Source organism: Bufo bufo, chromosome 1 (genome assembly GCF_905171765.1).
Source record: "Bufo bufo chromosome 1, aBufBuf1.1, whole genome shotgun sequence".
NCBI classification, from domain to species: domain Eukaryota; kingdom Metazoa; phylum Chordata; class Amphibia; order Anura; family Bufonidae; genus Bufo; species Bufo bufo.
In genome coordinates, this window is record NC_053389.1 from 611,459,927 (window position 1) to 611,480,439 (window position 20,513).

At 43.6% G+C, this 20,513-nt stretch overlaps 1 protein-coding gene across 1 annotated transcript in view; it reads left to right on the plus strand.

Annotated features, from left to right (window-relative positions):
- VPS13C (vacuolar protein sorting 13 homolog C) overlaps positions 1–20,513 on the plus strand; it is a 352,162-nt gene that overhangs the window by 104,581 nt on the left and 227,068 nt on the right. The window contains exons 11-17 of the mRNA XM_040413678.1: positions 3,908–4,035; positions 4,713–4,819; positions 6,188–6,356; positions 13,940–14,002; positions 18,576–18,717; positions 19,584–19,678; positions 20,326–20,468. Coding sequence (XP_040269612.1) covers positions 3,908–4,035; positions 4,713–4,819; positions 6,188–6,356; positions 13,940–14,002; positions 18,576–18,717; positions 19,584–19,678; positions 20,326–20,468 — 847 coding nt within the window. The remainder of the gene's footprint in view (positions 1–3,907; positions 4,036–4,712; positions 4,820–6,187; positions 6,357–13,939; positions 14,003–18,575; positions 18,718–19,583; positions 19,679–20,325; positions 20,469–20,513) is intronic.

Sequence of the window (20,513 nt, forward strand, 5' to 3'; positions counted from 1 at the left end):
TGATGTTAGGTGTTTAGATGGGTGCAAGGCAGGCCATGTAGAGTGCAATGGCCAGCGTATGGTGTAGGAGTCAGGAAACCAGGCTGGAAATGAGAATAAATGTCTCTTTACTGTAATGCAAATTGGGAGTTGTAGTACATCCAACTATAGTAGTTACAGTTCCAACTGTACACAGTGCAATTCTCTCTCAAATAGTGAGATATGAAGGCTGGCAAAGTGCCAAAGTTATGGCACTCTGTACACTTTAACAAAAAAAAGTCTTTCTTAGTAGAGTATAGAGCTTCTTCTGCTCTATAAAATGTTGACTGCAGATTCCACTGAATTACGTGGTGACAGATTGAAAAAACCCTCTTAAAACATAAGTACACATAAAGGTTTTGAGAAAGAACTGTGTACACGAAACGACCATTGGCTGATCCACGGGTGTCCTTTACTTGATTTTGTTAAACATGCTGTGAAGCCAGTGAAAACTACTTTGCCAAGTATCGGTGAGTGCCGTGACTGATCTTAGCTTGGGATTTTAAGTATACATAAATTCTTGCAGGAGCCAGACACATTCATTTCTAGCACAAGATCTGTCAACAGCAGGTCAACTAATTGTTGGATTCCAGGTAGCAATATGAACTGAAAATATGTAAAAACTACAAAAAATTGACTGCAGGTATATTTGAAAGATGCTTCGTTTTGCATATTACTACATAGTGATTGTTAACCAGTGGGCTAGCGTCACTTCTTATATACTCCCTTCAGTTGTTATTGATTGTGTCACCCTGAGTGGAGAGACTATGTAAAGAGAAGCTGTTTTTGTGGCTTGCTTGGCATGACCATGCATCACTTGGTCACCCATTCTTTTGAATAGGTGCTCGGTTCTAATTAATTTGAGTTGTAATTCTGCCTTTCCCTGCAAGAGAAATTTGCAGGTACCAACAGGTTTCCTAGCGATGTTTGCTCTTTTCCAGTCAGACTTCCAGAGATCAGCTTAGATTTCACTTCCCGAAGTTCCTTATCTTAGTATTTAGTCTCCCATTTAAGTATAACCTAGTTGCAGTTTCCTGCACAGCGGGTGACTCTGAGGCCTCTGTACTGGGAAAAAAGCTGAAGGAGCTTCATGACAAGGCACAAATTTATGCCGTCCTTGCCACTTGGGAGTGGCGAGGTGGGGTCCAGGCTATTGGCCCCCAGCAAGTTTACTAACATTTACACCTGAAAACAGCTGTAAACGAGGAGTGAACACTACTCTACTCAGAGGCTGGAGTAGTTTTCACTCTAGGCGCACAGACTGCCCTATATGTACCTAATTAGGCACTTCCTCTGGAAGCGCAAGGGCTTAACTCCTTAGGGACCCATGACGTATCGGTACGGCATGGTTCCCGAGTCCTTAAGGACCCATGACGTACTGGTACGTCATGTGGTGTTCCGATCACCGGCGGGCGGTGATCGGAACAAGGTGCCTGCTCAAATCATTGAGCAGGCACCTCGGCTAAATGCGCGGGGGGGTCCTGTGACCCCCCCCCCCCTGTGTCGGCGATCGATGCAAACCGCAGGTAAATTCAGTCCTGCCGTTTGCGGCTTTTCTAAGTTGCGGCAGTGGTGCCATCGGGTCCCCATGGGGCTGTGGGGGGGGGGGACCCGATGGCATGGAAGGCAGCGCGATGTCTAACGAAGGCATCGCGCTGCCTTCCGGTGACGAGCCTGTGAGATCCAGCCCCCTGGATCTCACAGGCCGGAAGCTGTATGAGTAATACACGCAGTATTACTCATACAGCCAATGCATTCCAATACAGAAGTATTGGAATGCATTGTAAACGATTAGACCCCAAAAGTTCAAGTCCCAAAGTGGGACAAAAAATAAAGTTTTCCCCCCCAAAAATTAAAAGTTTAAAGTAAAAATAAACAAAAACGTCATTTTCCCCAAATAAAGTAAAAAAAAAATTAGTAAAAAATAGGGGGGGGGGGGGGCGGGGGAGTATACATATTAGGTATCGCCGCGTCCGTATCGACCGGCTCTATATACATATCACATGACCTAACCCCTCAGATGAACACCGTAAAAAAAAAAAAAAAAAAAAAAAAATGTACTAAATAAACCATTTTTTTGGTCACCTTACATCACAAAAAAATACAACAGCAAGCGATCAAAAAGGCGTTTGCCCACCAAAATAGTGCCAATCTAACCGTCACCTCATCCCGCAAAAAATGAGCCCCAACCTGAGACAATCGCCCAAAAAATAAAAAAACTATGGCTCAGAATATGGAGACACTAAAACATCATTTTTTTTTTGTTTTAAAAAAGCTGTTATTGTGTAAAACTTACATAAATAAATAAATAAAAAGTATACATATTTGGTATCGCCGCGTTCGTATCGACCGGCTCTATAAAAATATCACATGACCTAACCCCTCAGATGAACACCGTAAAAAATAAAAACTGTGCTAAATAAAAAATTTTTGGCACCTTACATCACAATAAGTGTAATAGCAAGCGATCAAAAAGTCACACGCACCCCAAAATAGTGCCAATAAAACCGTCATCTCATCCCGCAAAAATTATACCCCACCCAAGGTAATCGCCCAAAAACTGAAAAAATTATGGCTCTCAGACTATGGAAACACTAAAACATGATTTTTTTATTTTTTTTGTTTCAAAAAAGAAATCATTGTGTAAAACTTACATAAATAAAAAAAGTATACATATTAGGTATCGCCGCATCCGTGACAACCTGGTCTATAAAAATATCACATGTTCTAACCTGTCAGATGAATGTTGTAAATAACAAAAAATAAAAACGGTGCCAAAATAGCTATTTCTTGTTACCTTGCCTCATCACAAAAAGTGTAACATAGAGCAACCAAAAATCATATGTATCCTAAACTAGTATCAACAAAACTGCCACCCTATCCCGTAGTTTCTAAAATGGGGGTCACTTTTATGGAGTTTCTACTCTAGGGGTGCATCAGGGGGCCTTCAAATGGGACATGGTGTAAAAGAAAAACAGTCGAGCAAAACCTGCCTTCCAAAAACCGTATGGCATTCATTTCCTTCTGCGCCCTGCCGTGTGCCTGTACAGCGGTTTACGACCACATATGGGGTGTTTCTGTAAACTACAGAATCGGGGCCATAAATATTGAGTTTGGTTTGGCTGTTAACTCTTGCTTTGTAACTGGAAAAAAAAATATTAAAATGGAAAATCTGCCAAAAAAGTGAAATTTTGAAATTGTATCTCTATTTTCCATTAATTCTTGTGGAACACCTAAAGGGTTAACAAAGTTTGTAAAATCAGTTTTGAATACCTTGAGGGGTGTAGTTTCTAGAATGGGGTCATTGTTGGGTGGTTTCTATTATGTAAGCCTCGCAAAGTGATTTCAGACCTGAACTGGTCCCTAAAAATTGGGTTTTTGCTTCTAAACTTCTAAGCCTTGTAACATCCCCAAAAAATAAAATATCATTCCCAAAATGATCCAAACATGAAGTAGACATATGAGGAATGTAAAGTAATAACTATTGGAGGTATTACTATGTATTATAGAAGTAGAGAAATTGAAAATTGGAAATTTGCCATTTTTTTTTTAATAAATTTTGGGTAAATTTGGTATTTTTTTATAAATAAAAATGTTTTTTTTTTTTACTTCATTTTACCAGTGTTATGAAATGAAGTACAATATGTGACGAAAAAACAATCTCAATGGCCTGGATAAGTCAAAGCGTTTTAAAGTTATCACCACTTAAAGTGACATTGGTCAGATTTGCAAAAAATGGCCAAGTCCTTAAGGTGAAATAGGTCCTTAAGGGGTTAAAAAGCCATTGTTTGATAAATGACCCCCATTTTGTTTTTCTATCTTTGTAGTGAACATCTAATATCTTACTGTTTTTTTATGTTATATCAGTTCACTTTTCTTTTCATTTTAGTCTTTAAGCCAGTATCTGCTTCAGCCAAGCTTTACATGAACCCAAATGCAGAACTTGAACTGCGAACACCCAAGTTAGACTGCAACATGGAGGTTCAGCATATCGCAATAGAACTAACCAAGCCACAGGCAAGTAATATACACGGGTGCCGTTGTACCTTCTACAGAAAGAATTTAAAACCAGCAAATTAATGTGTTTTACATCACATGTAACGTGTATATAAACTTTAATTTTGATTGTATTTCTAAATCTTAGTTTTGAAATACATTCTAATCGCTTACATTTTTGTAACCTTGTACCCGTGGTGTGAGTCTAGGTTCACAAAGCTAAAATCGGCCACATAAAAAAACTATTGCATGTGAACAGGGTGGCGTTTTTCCCATTGAACTCGATAGGAAGCGGTTAGCGCTTTGAGTGCGGATTACGCCACAGAAAACTATTGTCTTCTGCTACGGAACCCACAGCGGATTTTTGCTGTGTGGACATAGTCTAAGACCTCATGCGCAGAACAGTATTTTCTTTCCGCATCTGATCCACATTTTTTGCAGATCAGATACGGACCCCTTCATTTCAATGGGGCTGCAAAAGATGCAGACAGCACACTGTGAGGTCCACATCTGTTGTCTGTTCTATGCCCCCCCATAAGAAAAAAATGGTGGCATGCAGACCCCCAGGATCCATATTTTGAGTATCTGTGATCTGTGGACCGCAAAACAGATGCGGTCGTGTGCATGAAGGCCTAATACTGATGTTTAATTTGTATTTGTTAACATATTGTTTCTTTTTTTCCCAATGTTATTTCTAGTACCTCAGCGTAATTGACGTGTTGGAGTCTGTTGATTACATGGTTAGGAATGCTCCATACCGAAAGTTCCGACCAGTAGTACCTCTGAAAGCCGACCCCAACCAATGGTAGGAGCGTACTTGTTTATTCATCTGTCCTGTTTCAGTGATTCCCAGTCAGACTCATTGGGTATGGGCAGCGTCAGTGTATTTTATAGTAATGCTGTGTGCCAAATTTTCCTTTTTTCCCCATTTGTGGGCAAGCGCTGTATATAGCTATATAATGCAGTGCTTCTATTTACACTTGATTGCAAGATGTATAGCGTTCCACTAGTGGGGGGACAACTAATAAAGGATTTGAACTAGTATGTGTAAGGGAAAGCACAGGAACAGTGCTCTCTACTAATGGAATAGCGTCATTTAGTCTTATAATATCTAAGAAATTTAAATGGTGGGTACACATTAGGTAATGTTTAGTTTGAGTCTTATTCATTTTTCAGGGGTTTCCAGGTTTCTATAAATAATTTTAATCATTATAAATTAAATTTTATACAGCTTTCTGTTATTCTTTGTGTTTTAGTTCCTCCCAATTCTCCAGATATTAATTTGTGATTAATGAGAAATGAGACCCCTTCCTTTTTTTTTGTGTCCAGAATCCGTAAATCAGTACATATCTTGCATTTTTTTCCACGTATTTCATTTTGAGGACAAAACACCTCATATTTCTCTGATGGAAGCTTCAGAGGTAGGGTACATCTTCTATATCCGGAATCAGCAACCTCCGGCACTCCAGCTGTTGTGAAACTACAACTCCCAGCATGCATACTTGCTCTGCTCTTCTAAGAACTCGCATAGAAATGAATGGTGCATGCTGGGAATTGCAGTTTCACAACAGCTTTAGTGCAGAAGGTTGCTGATCCCCGTTCTATATGATCCCATGGTATTCCACTTGGTGTGGAAGGTCTCTGTATTCAATAGTGTGGTGAACTAAGGGTATACCGGCACAGTATGCTGAAAGGATGCTTTATGGCATTCGCCAGATTAGAAGGGTTCCATGGAAAAGATTGGCATATGTTTCAGGAGCCTTCCCAGCACATGCGCAAAAGTGTAAAAATGTTATCTGAACATAACCTAATCCTGCTCCCACCTCAGAACTTGAGCTAAATACAAATGACACTCCAAATAACAGAGAATTTTGTGTTGGTGATGGATGAAAGTGGATATAACTGTATCCATTGCTCAGCTGAGAGCAGAACTAGGTATGTACCAGTTTGTAGCCTCTGAATGTATACAAGAATCACAGCAATCTAGTATCTTGAAAATGGTAATAAAAAAAGTAGTAGAGCCTATAATTATAATGATTAATTCCGAATTACATAAAACTAGACATTCTTCAATAAGAATATAGTTTGAAAAAACTCACAAGATTTTGTAAAGTTACCTGTTTTCATAGTTTTTTTTTTTTTTTTTTTCTCTAATATCCTGCTTTGTGTGCAGGTGGAAGTATGCAATTACCAGCATCTTGGAAGTTCATGTTAGAAGATCAAGGATGTGGTCGTGGAGTAACATTTTAAAACACAGGGAAAACCTAAAATGCTACAAAAATGCATACAAGGCCAAACTCACCCAAACAAAAGTTCCAGAGGAAACGTTAAAGCAGATACAGGTGACTAGGATGCACATATTGTACCATTATTTAAAGGCCACGAGCAGTATTGTGCTTTTTTATTTATTTGCGTCCTAAACCGAGATTAGGCTAGGGCTACACGGCGACACTGGTCCTGCAACAGCTATCGTAGCCGGGATCGCTGACTAGCAGTGATCCCATAGGAATGATTGGGATCGCCCCGACAGTCACAAGAAATCCAGCTGTATTAGATTTCTTGCGACTGCCATGGTGATCCCATTCATTACTATGGGATCACTGCAATTCAGAGATCCTAGCCACGGCAGCTGTTGCATGACCAGTGTCGCCGTGTAGTCCTAACCTTAATGCGTACTGTACATAAACTTTCATATAACTTTTTAGAATAAGATGCCATATGTGTGTGCATGAGTTAAAGCCCCATATCTGAACGTTATATGACTTCTGCTGCATCTCTAATTCTCAGCTGTCTCTGAGCTGGTGGGTGGATATTAAATGCTCCACAAGGCATACGCATTGAGACCCATAACTATCTCTCACAATCACTCAGAAGCACCATATAAGAAATAATAGTTAAGTACAGAGCAGTACAGTTCTCACAAGTTTCACAGAGAAAATTTAGTTTAGAAAAGGGAGAGGAAGTGAACAGGTTTCTTAAATTTACTTGTACTATTGATTAATGGAACATTGTGTGACCATTTAAGCACATCTGTGTGCTTTCCGCATCTGTAAGTCAGTTCTGCAAAAGATAGAACATGTCCTATACCTGGTTGCAAATCCGCAAAAAATGGCTATAACACGGATGTCATCCGTATCTTGCGGATCCACATTTTGCAGGTTGCAAAATATATACAGTCATATGAATGCACCCTCAAAGATAGCAGCAGGGAGGAGGAGGTGGTTTTACATGACAGATCAAAATGTGGAGGGGGTGGAGTATACAAGGTGGGCAGCTCACATAGGTTGTAGATGGTAAGGAAAGAGCACACAAGGCAGTTTACAGGGTGAGTGTCACATAGGCTTTGTACAAGAAGAATCAGTCCAGCAGTGAAGCTGTGCTGAGACATGAGTGCTAATGAAGACAGCAACATCCTGGATACACAGACCTCACATCCAGCATCTTATTGGGGGTAAAACGTCCACCTGAATAAGTCTGAAATTGGGAGTGTTTTACAAACTGGTTATCAGAGGTTCTGAAAATTTAAGGAATGACAATTGAAGACTCAAACCTAATTTGCTTTTCTCGCCCATTTTCCTTGGGGGACACAGGAGACCTTGGGTATAGCTCAGCTCCCTAGGAGGCGTGACACTAAGTGAAAACTGTTAAGGCCCTCCTCCAGCAGCTATACCCTCAGCCTGGAGAGAGAGACTGCCAGTTTTTGCTTAGTGTCCAAGGAGGCAAGACACTTCCTGCTTAGTTTTTGATTTTTACTTTTTTTTCTTTTTCTTCCAGACCATCAGGGACAACAGAGACGCAATAGACCTCTCTGTTTCTCCCGGGGTTGAGCTGCGCCAGTGCCGGTCACCCGCACTGCTGCCTCCCCCACAGAAGGCAAGGTGGACCAGGGCTGCTTGGCTCCCATGCATCCCGCCAGCGCAAGGGTCGCCCGCACGCCAAGTCCCTCTTCCAGCGTCCTGCCACTACGGTGCCAGTAGACCCTTCTGTGCTGGACCTAGGCTGTCCCCTGGGGTGCCGCAACGCGGCAATCTGCTCCCTGCTCCCTCTCCTCCCCTCCATAGGACATTGCAGACTCCTGAAGGTAGCTGCAGATTGCTGCGGGAGGAATGCTGCAACAGGGCCCGGAGGCCCGCACCTAGCTGCCCCTGACACAGGGGTTATGCCGGCGTCCCTCCTCTACCCTCACGGGCACCCGGTCTCAGGGTCCCCCTCCCTCTTACAGGTCGCTGCTTCAGGGCCAGGGGGCCCGCGCCTAGCTGCCCCTGACGCTCCTCTACGGGCACCCGGTCCACCAAGGGCAGGGTTTTCTGTGCTGGACTTCAGGGTCCCCCCCCATCCTTACTGGTACGCTGCTCAGGGCCAGGGGCCCGCTCCTGATTCTGCCGAGGCGCAGGGCCCTCTCGTCCGGCCCGCGGGGTGGGCACCCGCTGCCTGCATGTACTGAGCACGATGCTCCAACAGGCCCCGGCCGACCGTCGGTGCATTCCGGTCGGACGGGCGCCGCAATTCCGGCCCTCCTTCCCCGGGCCCCTGACTCTGCCAGCCCGCGGGGTGGGCACCCGCGGCCGGTATGTACATGCGCCACTCCGGCTCCCTCCAGGTCCCAGCCGACAGTCGGTACCTCCCGGGCGCCGCAAAAATTTAGGCCCCGGCTTCGCGGCCTACTAGGCCGCAAAATTCCGGCCTCGGTTGGAGGGGGCGGTAACTTCTCCAGGCGGGAATTGTTCCCGCCTGGAGGTCCCCCCCCGCCCTCAGGGGATCGCTGCGCCACCCCCCCAGGCCGGATCCTTGTTAACCTTTTGGGTACCGGCCATTTCCAGGGGCCAGCTCCCATCTAGAGGAGACCCTCTATGATCTGGGCTTCCTCATGGGCCTGTATGGCTGGCCCCATTACTGCCTCTCAGAGAGGCTGTGCACCTGTATGGTGGCCCCCTTCTTGCCTCAGAGAGGCTGTGTTTTTAAATAAAAATAAAAAAAAGACTGGGTAAATAAATAGCGGAATTCTTGTTGGCTGCGCAGGACGCTGCAGCCTGATCTCAGTAGTGCTGGCTGTATGCATGCCTTCCTTCCATAGGCGGCATGTCGCGCTCCCCGGCTGCGGTGCTGGCCAGGTGCATGTTCTCCTTCTAGGTGGACCCTTGCCCTCTCCCGGGTTACGGCACTGGCCAAGTGCATGCGCCCCCTTCCGCCCTTTCTATTCGTCACCCTCTCCAGTTATGGTGCTGGCCATGTGCATGACCCCCTTCCTAAGTGGAATACTGCACTCTCCCTGGCTGCGGGCTGGCCATGTGCATGACCCCCTTCTTTAGGCGGAATACTGCACTCTCACCGGATACAGTGCTGGCCATGTGCACGACCCCCTTCCATAGGCGGAACGCTGCACTATTGCTGGATTCGCTGCCGGCCATGTGCATGACCCCCTTCCATAGGCTGAATGCTGCACTCTCTCTGGATTCACTGCCGGCCATGGGCATGCCTCCTTCCCTCAGGCGGCATACATACACTCTCACTGGATTCACTGCCGGCCATATGCATGACCTCCTTCCATAGGCGGAATGCTGCACTCTCACTGGATTCGCTGCCAGCCATGTGCACGACCCCCTTCCATAGGCGGTATGCTGCACTCTCACTGGATTCGCTGCCGGCTATGGGCATGCCTCCTTCCCTCAGGCGGCATACATACACTCTCACTGACTGGGGTTGTTCTCTCGCCGGTAAGTTGCTGGCCATGTGCATGACCCCCTTCCATGGCGGGGTGCTAGCACTCTCACTGGATGCGATGCTGGCCATGTGCATGATCCCCCTTCTCTGGGTGGAATACTGCACTCTCACCGGATACTTTGCTGGCCATGAGCATGGCCCTCTTCCATGGGTGGAATGCTTGCACTCCCATTGGATACGGTGCTGGCCTGGTGCATGACCACCTATCATTCCATGGGCGGAATTTTGCACGCTCATGGGACTCACGGCTGTCCTTGTACATGCTGTGCTGGAATCGTACATGTCCCCCTTTATTGGCGGAGTAGTTTGCACTCTCACGAAATTCGGTGTTGGGTGGATTATTGCACCATCACTCAATGCTAGGATAACCCTGTGCATGTTCCCCTTTCACCAGGCGGACCTCCTGCGTTCCTACTAGATACTGTGCAGCCATGTGCATGGCCCCCTTCTGTGCGGAATATGGTATATCCTACTTCTCTGAAGTCAGTACTGGCCTTGGGCATCACCCCCTTTTGGGGCGGGCCTTTGCACTGTTACCGACTGCAGTGTTTGCCAGATACATTTCCCCCCTTTCTGGGTGGACTGCTTGCGTTCCATCGCATGCCATACTAGTCTTGTGCATAACTCCCTTCCGGGCGGCACTTTGCACTTCCGTAGATACTGTGGGACTCTGTGGCTGGCCCCCTTCGCTGAGTGACTATTTTGCAGTGAGTGTGCGCTCTGCGTTGTTTGGGCCGTGTATGCCTTCTCCTCCCGTAGGTGGGTTGGCCTTCTCACTGCTTACGGGGCTGCTCGTACGTATGCCTCCCTTCCTCCTGCGACATACTTGTTTCTCTTGGGATACGATGCTTGCTGCAAGCCTTGCACTCTTCTCTGAAGAGATAATTCTGCTTCCACCTGATTCGGACGGGTTCTGCTTGCTCTCTACTGCACCGAGCTAGGCGGTACTCATTCTCGGTTTTGGATTGTATATTGCGGTTCCGTTGTGACGGTATCCACCATGTTCGTTGGCCCTTCCACCTGGGGAGTGTTCGTGGTTCCTAGATGCGTACCCATTCGTCCTCCAGCTGCATTGCTTCCCTGCGCAAGCGGTCACATGGACGAGAGTGCTGTCTGCTCTCTGGCGGGACTACGGTTCCCTCGCCTACTTCCATTTCCTCCTCTTCGGATGCAGTGTGGTATGAGTCCTTCCTATGGGCGCCCTCTGCGCTTCAGTTCTGCTCTGCTACCAGGTTCGGGCTGCTCCCCTCGGGAAGGTCCCCCAACTTCTCTTGGGTGCTCGATTATCCAGGTCCGGGGACCTCCACTTTGGGTTCTTCAGGGTATTTGCCTTCCGTGAGGCGGTGAGACGGGCGTCTCGCAGAGTAGCTTTTTTTCTCGCCGACTCTGTTTTGGCTCTCGCTCGGGGCATATCACTCCATGTGGCTTCTGCCCCGGCCAGGCTTCAGAGGCTGTTCCTTCACTGCCCTCCCCTCTGGGGAGGGCATGGTCGTTCACTTGGATGGATCCGGTGTTCCTTGTGGCCTCGTACCGTCTCACTCGTTCACACTGGCTGTACTTGCTGTGCGCCCATTTACCGGGTCTACTGCGTTCTGTCCTCCCCCTTGGGTGCAGATTGCGTTTTCCATTCTAGGCGATTGTCCTGCTGTAGACTTAGCTTCTCGGTAACTTGGGAGGATTACCCTTCGGTCAAGATTGTCCTTAGATCTCCCACACGGGGACGGTAGATCCCCTTCCTCTGGTGGTAACAACGACATTTAGCCTGTCTTGTCCTGGCATCTGTCGGATGCTGGGTGGACCCTTTCAGTTCCTTCCGTCTGCCCTTCTGCTTCTCCACTCCAGGTGGATACGGGACGACGTTGCTCGGGGGCCGACGGGACCAGTTTTGCCAGACTACTCTGCCCGTGTTACTGGTCTGCGCCTGATCACGTTGAGTTTTTTTCCCACTTGCCCAGGCGATTCCAGCGGGCGCGCTAGTGTTCGCTCCCGGCCGTGCTTCGTCCAGGATCTGTATCAGACTTCTTACCTGAGGTTCTGCGGGAAGCTGGGCATTCCCCCACTCTGCCTTTCTCTCCCCATGGTTCTGTCCTTCTCCAGTCCGGCCTGCGACTGGGACTCTGTTCCTTGAAGGGTCAAGTGTCGGCACTGTCCATCCTCTTCCAGCTTTCCCTGGCCCCTCTTGGGCCTGTCAAGACCTTCTTCCACGGAGTGGCTCATTGGTTCCTCTGTACCGTCCCCCTACATACTGTGCTCTCGGCGCTCCAAGCTTCCCCTTGGAGCCGTTACAGAAGTTCTCTCTACTCCTTCTGTCCTGTACGGTTGTGTTTCGGTAACCATCGTGTCTCTCAGACGGGTGTCTGGATGGCGGCCCTTCTTGTTCCGAGCATTCTGTCCTTCCCCAGGACAGGACAGTTCTCCATTCCGTCCCTTCCTTCCTTCTGAAGGTGGTATCTGCCTTTCATCTCAACGAGGCCATCGTCCTCCCCTTCCCACCCGGGAACGGACACTTCACCGATTGGATGTTGTTCGGGCCTTGCAGTTTTTACTTGGAGATCACCGGCTCTTGTCGGCGCTCGGACTCTAGTGGTTCTAGGAGGTCCGTGCAACGGTTTGACGACCTCCGGGGTGGCTTTCGCCCGCCTTATCAGAATGGTTATTGCTGAGGTTACCGCGTCAAGGGCAGGGTTCCGCCTTCGGTGTCGCCGTTCATTCCACCGGAGCGGTCGGTGTCTCCTGGGCCGGAGACATTGGGCTTCGGCCGCGCAATTGTGAAAGGCGGCCACCGGTCTTCCTTGCACGCCTTACCAAGTTCTACAGGGTGCATACTCGGGCTTCGGCGGATGCTGCCTTGGGCCGCCTGGTTTTGCAGGCGGTGGTTCCTTGATGCCTTCGGGTGCTTCGCCTTGGAGCTGTGGTCCCCCTTCCTATTGGACTGCTCTCGAACGTCCCAAGGTCTCCTGTGTCCCCCAAGGAAAATGGGCAAGAAAACGAGATTTTTGTATAACTTACCAGTAAAATCTTTCTCGCTCTTCCTTGGGGGACACAGCACCCACCCATTCATTGTTTTTTCTACACGGTTTCTGGACTTGGTTTACCCCGTTGGGTAGTTGGCTTGTTGGACATTGCCTTTTCTCACTACTTGGACACGCAACTGGCAGTCTCTCTCTCCAGGCTGAGGGTATAGCTGCTGGAGGAGGGGCTTAACAGTTTTCACTTAGTGTCACGCCTCCTAGGGAGCTGAGCTATACCCAAGGTCTCCTGTGTCCCCCAAGGAAGAGCGAGGGAGATTTTACTGGTAAGTTATACAAAAATCTTGTTTTTCTCCTCCAGTGTAACAACTAAAATATGTTAAAAAATATATATATTTTTCCCATGTCACAGGTGTCTATAGCTTTTATCTGATTCTGGATTTTCCACCCAGACCCTGTGTGGGTCTACTGAACAAAACTTTAGCACATTAGGCTTTAGTTGGCGTAATAATTCTGTACTAAGGACTTACTGCACAGCATGGAGAAGGAATGAATGAGCATAAAAGTCCCCAGAAAGGTGGACAGGATTACATAGATGCAGTATATTCCAATTCAAAATAATACAATTTATCTAATTTTATAAATTGATCTATAAGATCTTAAAGGGAACCTGTCACCAGTTTTATGGTGTCCTAACTAAGGGCAACATAAATAAGTGACTGATTCTCTTGGCACAATGCTGGGTCACTTTCTTTAATTGACCCAGTCAATCTGCCAACATCTTGTATTGAAAAGCTCCAGCTGATAATGATGAGTCCTGAATATTCATGAGCTCCTGACTCTCCCCGCCTACCTGCTGCTGAATGACAGTTTGTTTCCATATGAACCAGCAGCAGGTGGGCAGGGGAGTGGCTATAGCTCTGAATTAAATATACGCTGGACTCAATGACATCACGCCGGACTCCAATCAGCTCATTAGCATGCGGCATCTTTGTGTGTATATTATGAGATAACCATCTGTCACACCCGTAAGTGAATACATCTAAGGTACTTTTTAGTAGTTAATGATTGTATTTAATTAGTTAGATTATAATCAAATATCCACATGACCGGTTCCCTTTAAAGGAGACAAAATTGTTCTGGAGTGTTCATTATTCTTTTTTTTAATCTTTTGCAATGTGGTTTTAAGAACAAAACTTCTACTAATATATGTGCGTATTTTCTTTTTCTTTTAGACATTGGAAAAACCTCTTGATGTATGTAATATAATTCTAGCTAGACAGCAAGCACAAGCAGAGGTAACTTTTTGTTATTTATTTTTTATAAATTTGACCCTTTGAAGTCAAAGGGGTTGTGCCATTCACACTAAAGTTTATTTTCATCAATTACTCTTTGGCCCTATTCCTCCTTGGATTGTGGTGTTTTTTTATTTATTTACTTTATTTGCAGTTTTTGCTTAGTCCCCATGTTTGAATCCTATGCCCTGATTTGTCATGGGACTGCTGTCCCATCAGCAGATCATGTGACACTAACCATTCCTCGTGTTCTTACCAATGACACTGGTGGGTCCTACATTACAAGGCTTCCATGCAGGACGTAACCAGCAACTGAAGATCAAAATAGATTTGCCACGTGGTGCAGTGGTAGCCTAATGAATTCAGAATAAGGCACTTTTGATTAATGGGGGTATTTGGGGAAAGTGATATAACATGGATATCGGTTTGCATGCTTTTATATTAGTGGCAGAAACCCTTTAACCCCTTAAGGACTCAGCCCTATTTCACCTTAAGGACTTGGCCATTTTTTGCAAATCTGACCAGTGTCACTTTAAGTGGTGATAACTTTAAAACGCTTTGACTTATCCAGGCCATTCTGAGATTGTTTTTTAGTCACATATTGTACTTCATGACACTGGTAAAATGAAGTAAAATAAAATCATTTTTATTTATAAAAAAAATACCAAATTTACCAAAAATTGCAAATTTCCAAGTTTCAATTTATCTACTTCTATAATACATAGTAATACCTCCAAAAATAGTTATTACTTTACATTCCCCATATGTCTACTTCATGTTCGGATCATTTTAGGAATGATATTTTATTTTTTGGGGATGTTACAAGGCTTAGAAGTTTAGCAAGCAAATCTTGAAATTTTTCCGAAATTTTCAAAAACCCAATTTTTAGGGACCAGTTCAGGTCTGAAATCACTTTGCGAGGCTTACATAATAGAAACCACCCAAAAATGACCCCATTCTAGAAACTACACCTCTCAAGGTATTCAAAACTGATTTTACAAACTTTGCTAACCCTTTAGGTGTTCCACAAGAATTTATGGAAAATAAGAGATACAATTTCAAAATTTCACTTTTTTTGGCAGATTTTCCATTTTAATTTTTTTCCACTTACCAAGCAAGGGTTAACAGCCAAACCAAACTCCAATATTTCTGGCCCTGATTCTGTAGTTTACAGAAACGCCACATATGTGGTCGTAAACCGCTGTACGGGCACACGGCAGGGCGCAGAAGGAAAGGAATGCCATACGGTTTTTGGAAGGCAGGTTTTGCTGCACTGTTTTTTTGGTTTTTTTACACCATGTCCCATTTGAAGCCCCCCTGATGCACCCCTAGAGTAGAAACTCCAAAAAAAAGTGGCCCCATTTTAGAAACTACGGGATAGGGTGGCAGTATTGTTGGTACTAGTTTAGGGTACATATGATTTTTGGTTGCTCTATATTACACTTTTTGTGAGGAAAGATAACAAGAAATAGCTGTTTTGGCACCGTTTTTGTTATTTACAACATTCATCTGACAGGTTAGATCATGTGATATTTTTATAGACCAGGTTGTCACGGATGCGGTGATACCGAATATGTATAATTTCTGTTTTATTTATGTAAGTTTTACACAATGATTTCATTTTTGAAGCAAAAAATAAAAATGTTTTAGTGTTTCCATAGTCTGAGAGCCATAATTTTTTCAGTTTTTGGGCGATTACCTTAGGTAGGGTATGATTTTTGCGGGATGAGATGACTGTTTTATTGGCACTATTTTGGGGTGCGTGTGACTTTTTTTGGTCGCTTGCTATTGCACTTTTTGTTATGTAAGGTGACAAAAAATGGTTTATTTAGCACAGTTTTTACTTAAATTTTTTTTACGGTGTACATCTGAGGGGTTAGGTCATGTGATATTTTTATAGAGCCGGTCGATACGTACGCGGCGATACCTAAAAATGTATACTTTTTTTTATTTTTATTTATATAAGTTTTACACAATAATATAATTTTTGAAACAAAAAGAATTGTTTTAGTGTCTCCATATTCTGAGCCATAGTTTTTTATATTTTTTGGGCGATTGTCTCAGGTAGGGGCTCAATTTTTGCGGGATGAGGTCACGGTTAGATTGGTACTATTTTAGTGGGCAATAGCCTTTTTGATTGCTTGCTGTTGTACTTTTTGTGATGTAAGGTGACAAAAAAATGGTTTATTTAGCACAGTTTTTATTTTTTACGGTGTTCATCTGAGGGGTTAGGTCATGTGATATGTTTTATAGAGCCGGTCGATACGGACGCGGCAATACCTAATATGTATACTTTTTTTTTTTTTTTCTCCCTATTTTTTACTTATTTTTTTTTTTTTTTTTAACTTTATTTGAGGAAAATGATGTTTTTGTTTATTTTTACTTGAAACTTTTAATTTTTTGGGGGGGAAAACTTTATTTTTTCAACTTTTTTTTAGTTTATTTTTTTGTCCCAATTTGGGACTTGAACTTTTGGGGGTATATTCCTTTGCAATGCATTCCAATACTTCTGTATTGGAATGCATTGGCTGTATGAATAATACTGTGGGCTGGATCTCACAGGCTCTTCACCAGAAGGCAGAGCAGATGCCTCAGTAAGGCATCGCGCTGCCTTCCATGCCACCGGGTCCCCCCCCCACAGCTCCATGGGGACCCGATGGCACCACCGCCGCACCAGGTAAAAGCCGCAAACCGCAGGTCTGAATTGACCTGCGGTTTGCGGCAATCGCCGACACGCGTATTTAGCCGTGGTGCCAGCTCAAATTAACCAGAGAGTCCTGTCCCTGACTAATCTCAGGTTAATTTGCATATGTATCAAATCGGGTTTTTTACACCATTAAAGCACACAGAGCTATGGGGACTGGGGATTGCGGATTTGCTAGCGGCCATCTAGCAACCTATGTCCTCAGCTCTATACACAAAATTCAGGTGACAGGTTCCCTTTAATGTCTTAACTCTCTGAAATACTGGTAGGTTTAAATACGTATATTCATTTTATAACGTAAAGTTATTAAACTTCCTTTCATACTGGTTAAGGAGTTGAAAGACCCTCTAACGTCTTGCAGTTTACTCCATATCAACTAACGAAGTTCGCTTTCTCAGCATTTGGCTTTAGCACTGTATCACTTGCATAAATCACATTGATTTCCCAAAGTAGACACCTGTGGACTTGCAGCTAGCTGAGGTATCGGGGAGGGTACAGAACATCTAGAGGTCGCAAGAAGTGACCTGTATGATCTCAGTCATTGACTGAAAGCTGCAGTTGTCCCCCAACACATCCATGTAATGTCACAATAAATCAGCCCAGACATTTTTTTTTTTTTTTGGCAGAAGCTGTAGTAACTTGAGATGTGATGGGTTCAAAGATCAGAATTCAAATGAAAATTCTGTTTTAACTAGAGTTTTAAGCTTTTACCCCTACAAGACCAAGCACATTTTTGTTTTTTCCTCCCCACATTCCAAGAGCCAAAATTTTAAATTTTTGGTTCGAATGGCCATAAGAGGGCTTATTTTTTGTGGGTTAAGTTGTATTTTTAGTGGCACCATTTAATTTTCATGTCTTGTATTGGAAAATGGGGAAAAAATTTGGTGGGGTGAAATGAATTAAAATTTTGACATTGTGGCATTCACTGTGCTCTAAAAAAAAAAAAAAAGACACAAAGTGCTTATTCTGTAGGTCAGTACAGTTACAACGATACCAAACTTGTATAGTTGTTGTTTTGTTTTTACTTTTAAAAAATAAAAACCATATAAAAAATGAAAAACTTCTTTGCATCTCCATTTTCTTACAACCATAACTTTTTTAAATTTCCATCCATGGAGCTGTACAAGGGCTTTTTTTTTGCGGAGCTTTTTATTGGTACAGTTTGTTTATAGGAGTTTTTGATAACTGTTATTCAGTGTTTGTTTTGGGGGGGACAAGGTGACTAAAATGGTGAATCGTGTTTTTTTTTTTTTTATTTATTTTTTTCCATTACAGCGGTCACCAAACATGAAAATTATTTTTACATTTTAATAGTTAATTTTTTTTTTATAGTTTTCTTTTTATATGTAAAACTGGCGAAAGGGCGGTGAATATTTTTATGGGTTTTTATTTTTAATTTTTTTTTAAACTTTATTTTTTACATAAAGTGTAATCCCCTTAGGAGGCTAGAACCTGGGATCTTTTGATCCCTTTTCCCATTCACCCTGATAGAGATCTATTAGGGTGAATGGGATTTCTCCACTCTATCTGCTGAGCTATCCATTGTGCATAGCTCCGCAGGCAGATTACTATGACAGCCCTGGGAAGCCTCAGCAGGCCCCAAGTTGTCATGGTAACTGATCGGAGACCGTGATTTCATGCTCTGATGCTCTCCATTTTTTAGAGATCCGGTGACGTACCAGGCTCTCCATAGTAGTGAGCCCGATGACGTCACCGGCACTAATGGGTGCCTAACCCATTTGGTGCATGTAACTGAAACCTATTTTAATCTGAATTGATATCTATTTTAGGTTTCTCTGATTGAATAAAGGAGTTTTTTAAATAAATATAAAAAAAAAATACTAGTCATTTTCTTTCACTCTGTATTTTTAGGTAGTGCGGTCAGGTCAAAAGGTGCTGGCGAAGAAGGCTTCACAGACTGGAGAGAAGAAAGGTGGAGGCTGGTTTGCAGGATTTTGGGGGAAGAAAGACGCATCTAAGAAGGAAGACTCTGAAGAGCTTTCTGTTCCAGAAAGTAAGTTTTAACAGAATGTATACAATTGCCCACCTATATATAAGGAACGTTAAACCTAGAAATGAACATGACAAGTACACCAGCGATAAATTTGACCACAGTATTTTCACTTTTGGATTTCTTGGATATATTTATCATGCAGAAAAAGCTGAGATTAAAATGTATAAATTACAAATTTTACAGATCCCCCCCCCCCCCAGAAGTTTATAAAACTTTGCTCTGCTCCTCCTGCTCTACAACATGCTGCCTCTTTATTTTTAGTGACAGGTGCTCTTTCAAGGGAATGTATGTGATGAATCAATTGAGAAGAAACCACAGCAAATTATTGACAAACTTGTAATAAAAAAAGCAACATGCTTTAATAGACAAATGAACTTTGAACGCCTTTTATATAATGGAGTGGAACAGTACTATGTAATTTTAGTGTGGTGTGTATCTCAATCTGCAATCAGTCCAGTGTGGGTTGATTATCACAGCTTCTGAGCTTCACTAGTGCAGAAAATTGGCAGATTATTATTATTTTTTTTTAATGGTTGCACTATTCAGTGCACCAGAACAGCAATGATGATTTTACCCCAATCTGTATATACTGACTGCAGAGTTTTTAGCTCTCTGCACATAAATTGAACTTTGGTATAGAAAAAGACCAAAGTGAAGCAGAAACTAGAAAAGTATGACCTTTTGATGCTATGCCTATAGGATTGTTAGACTATGATGCGAATGAAGGCTTCTTTTGACAGTGAGGAGGAAAGGGCAGGTCGCTAATTATTTTATACAATTCAACCGTTAAACATGATTACTATTTTATAAAGAAAATTATTTGTCCTATTTCATGGATAATAAATTGGTGCCGTGTTGTGTTTCAGAAATTGATGACTTAATGACTCCCGAGGAGAAGAAGAAACTCTTTACTGCAATAGGTTACAGTGAAAGCTCTTACAATCTCAGTTTGCCCAAAACGGTAAGTACTGTAGATGTGCTTGCTGCATTTTTACAGGTGCTTGCATAAAAACTGCAGCAAGAGGCAATTATTTCTGCTTGAAAACAAAAAATAGCTTCTATTAAACCTTCTGGTTTTACAAAATTAAAAGTCTGTAGCTGGGGAATGGTAAATGTGACCTTTTTGTGCCGCCGGTTACCAGGCTCCTCCTCTTTCACCTAAGATGGCCACCAGCTTACTGATAAGAAGACAGTGGTGATGTTACAGAATGGAATGATAGCCATCCTTTACCCCGTGCAGCACCAAAAGCAAAAGCAGGCCACCACATTTCCTCTACCATGTATGACAGAAGGACAGTTCTAGATTTCTCTGTCTGTAACTTTTCTCTGATCTTCCTGTGCCCAATGCCTTCTAATATTCTCTGACATCTTTACTTGAATGGATCAGAGGTATATCACCAGGCACAGCCTTATGTACACATGAGATGCCCATCATTTAAATTTTCGATAATGTTTCCAGGATTTCTGAATTATGGATAGGTGGTCGGTGTTTTAAACACAGAAAACCCTCTTTGCACCAATTTAGAAATGCATCGCCATTTGTTGTTGTAAGTGTAAAAGCATAAACTTTCTGCTAAAATAACTTTTCTTTTTTTTTGTTCTTTCCAGTACGTTGCTCATATTCTGAGTTTCCAGCTGATTAGCACCTCTATAATTATCAGAGAAGATGCCCATGCACCAGAGACATTGAAGGTGCAGATAGTTGATCTCAGCACTAAAATATACCAGAGACCAGGAGCACAGGCTATAAAGTGAGTTGTAGTTATTGTGTGGGAGTGTAAGTGGGTATTTTATTT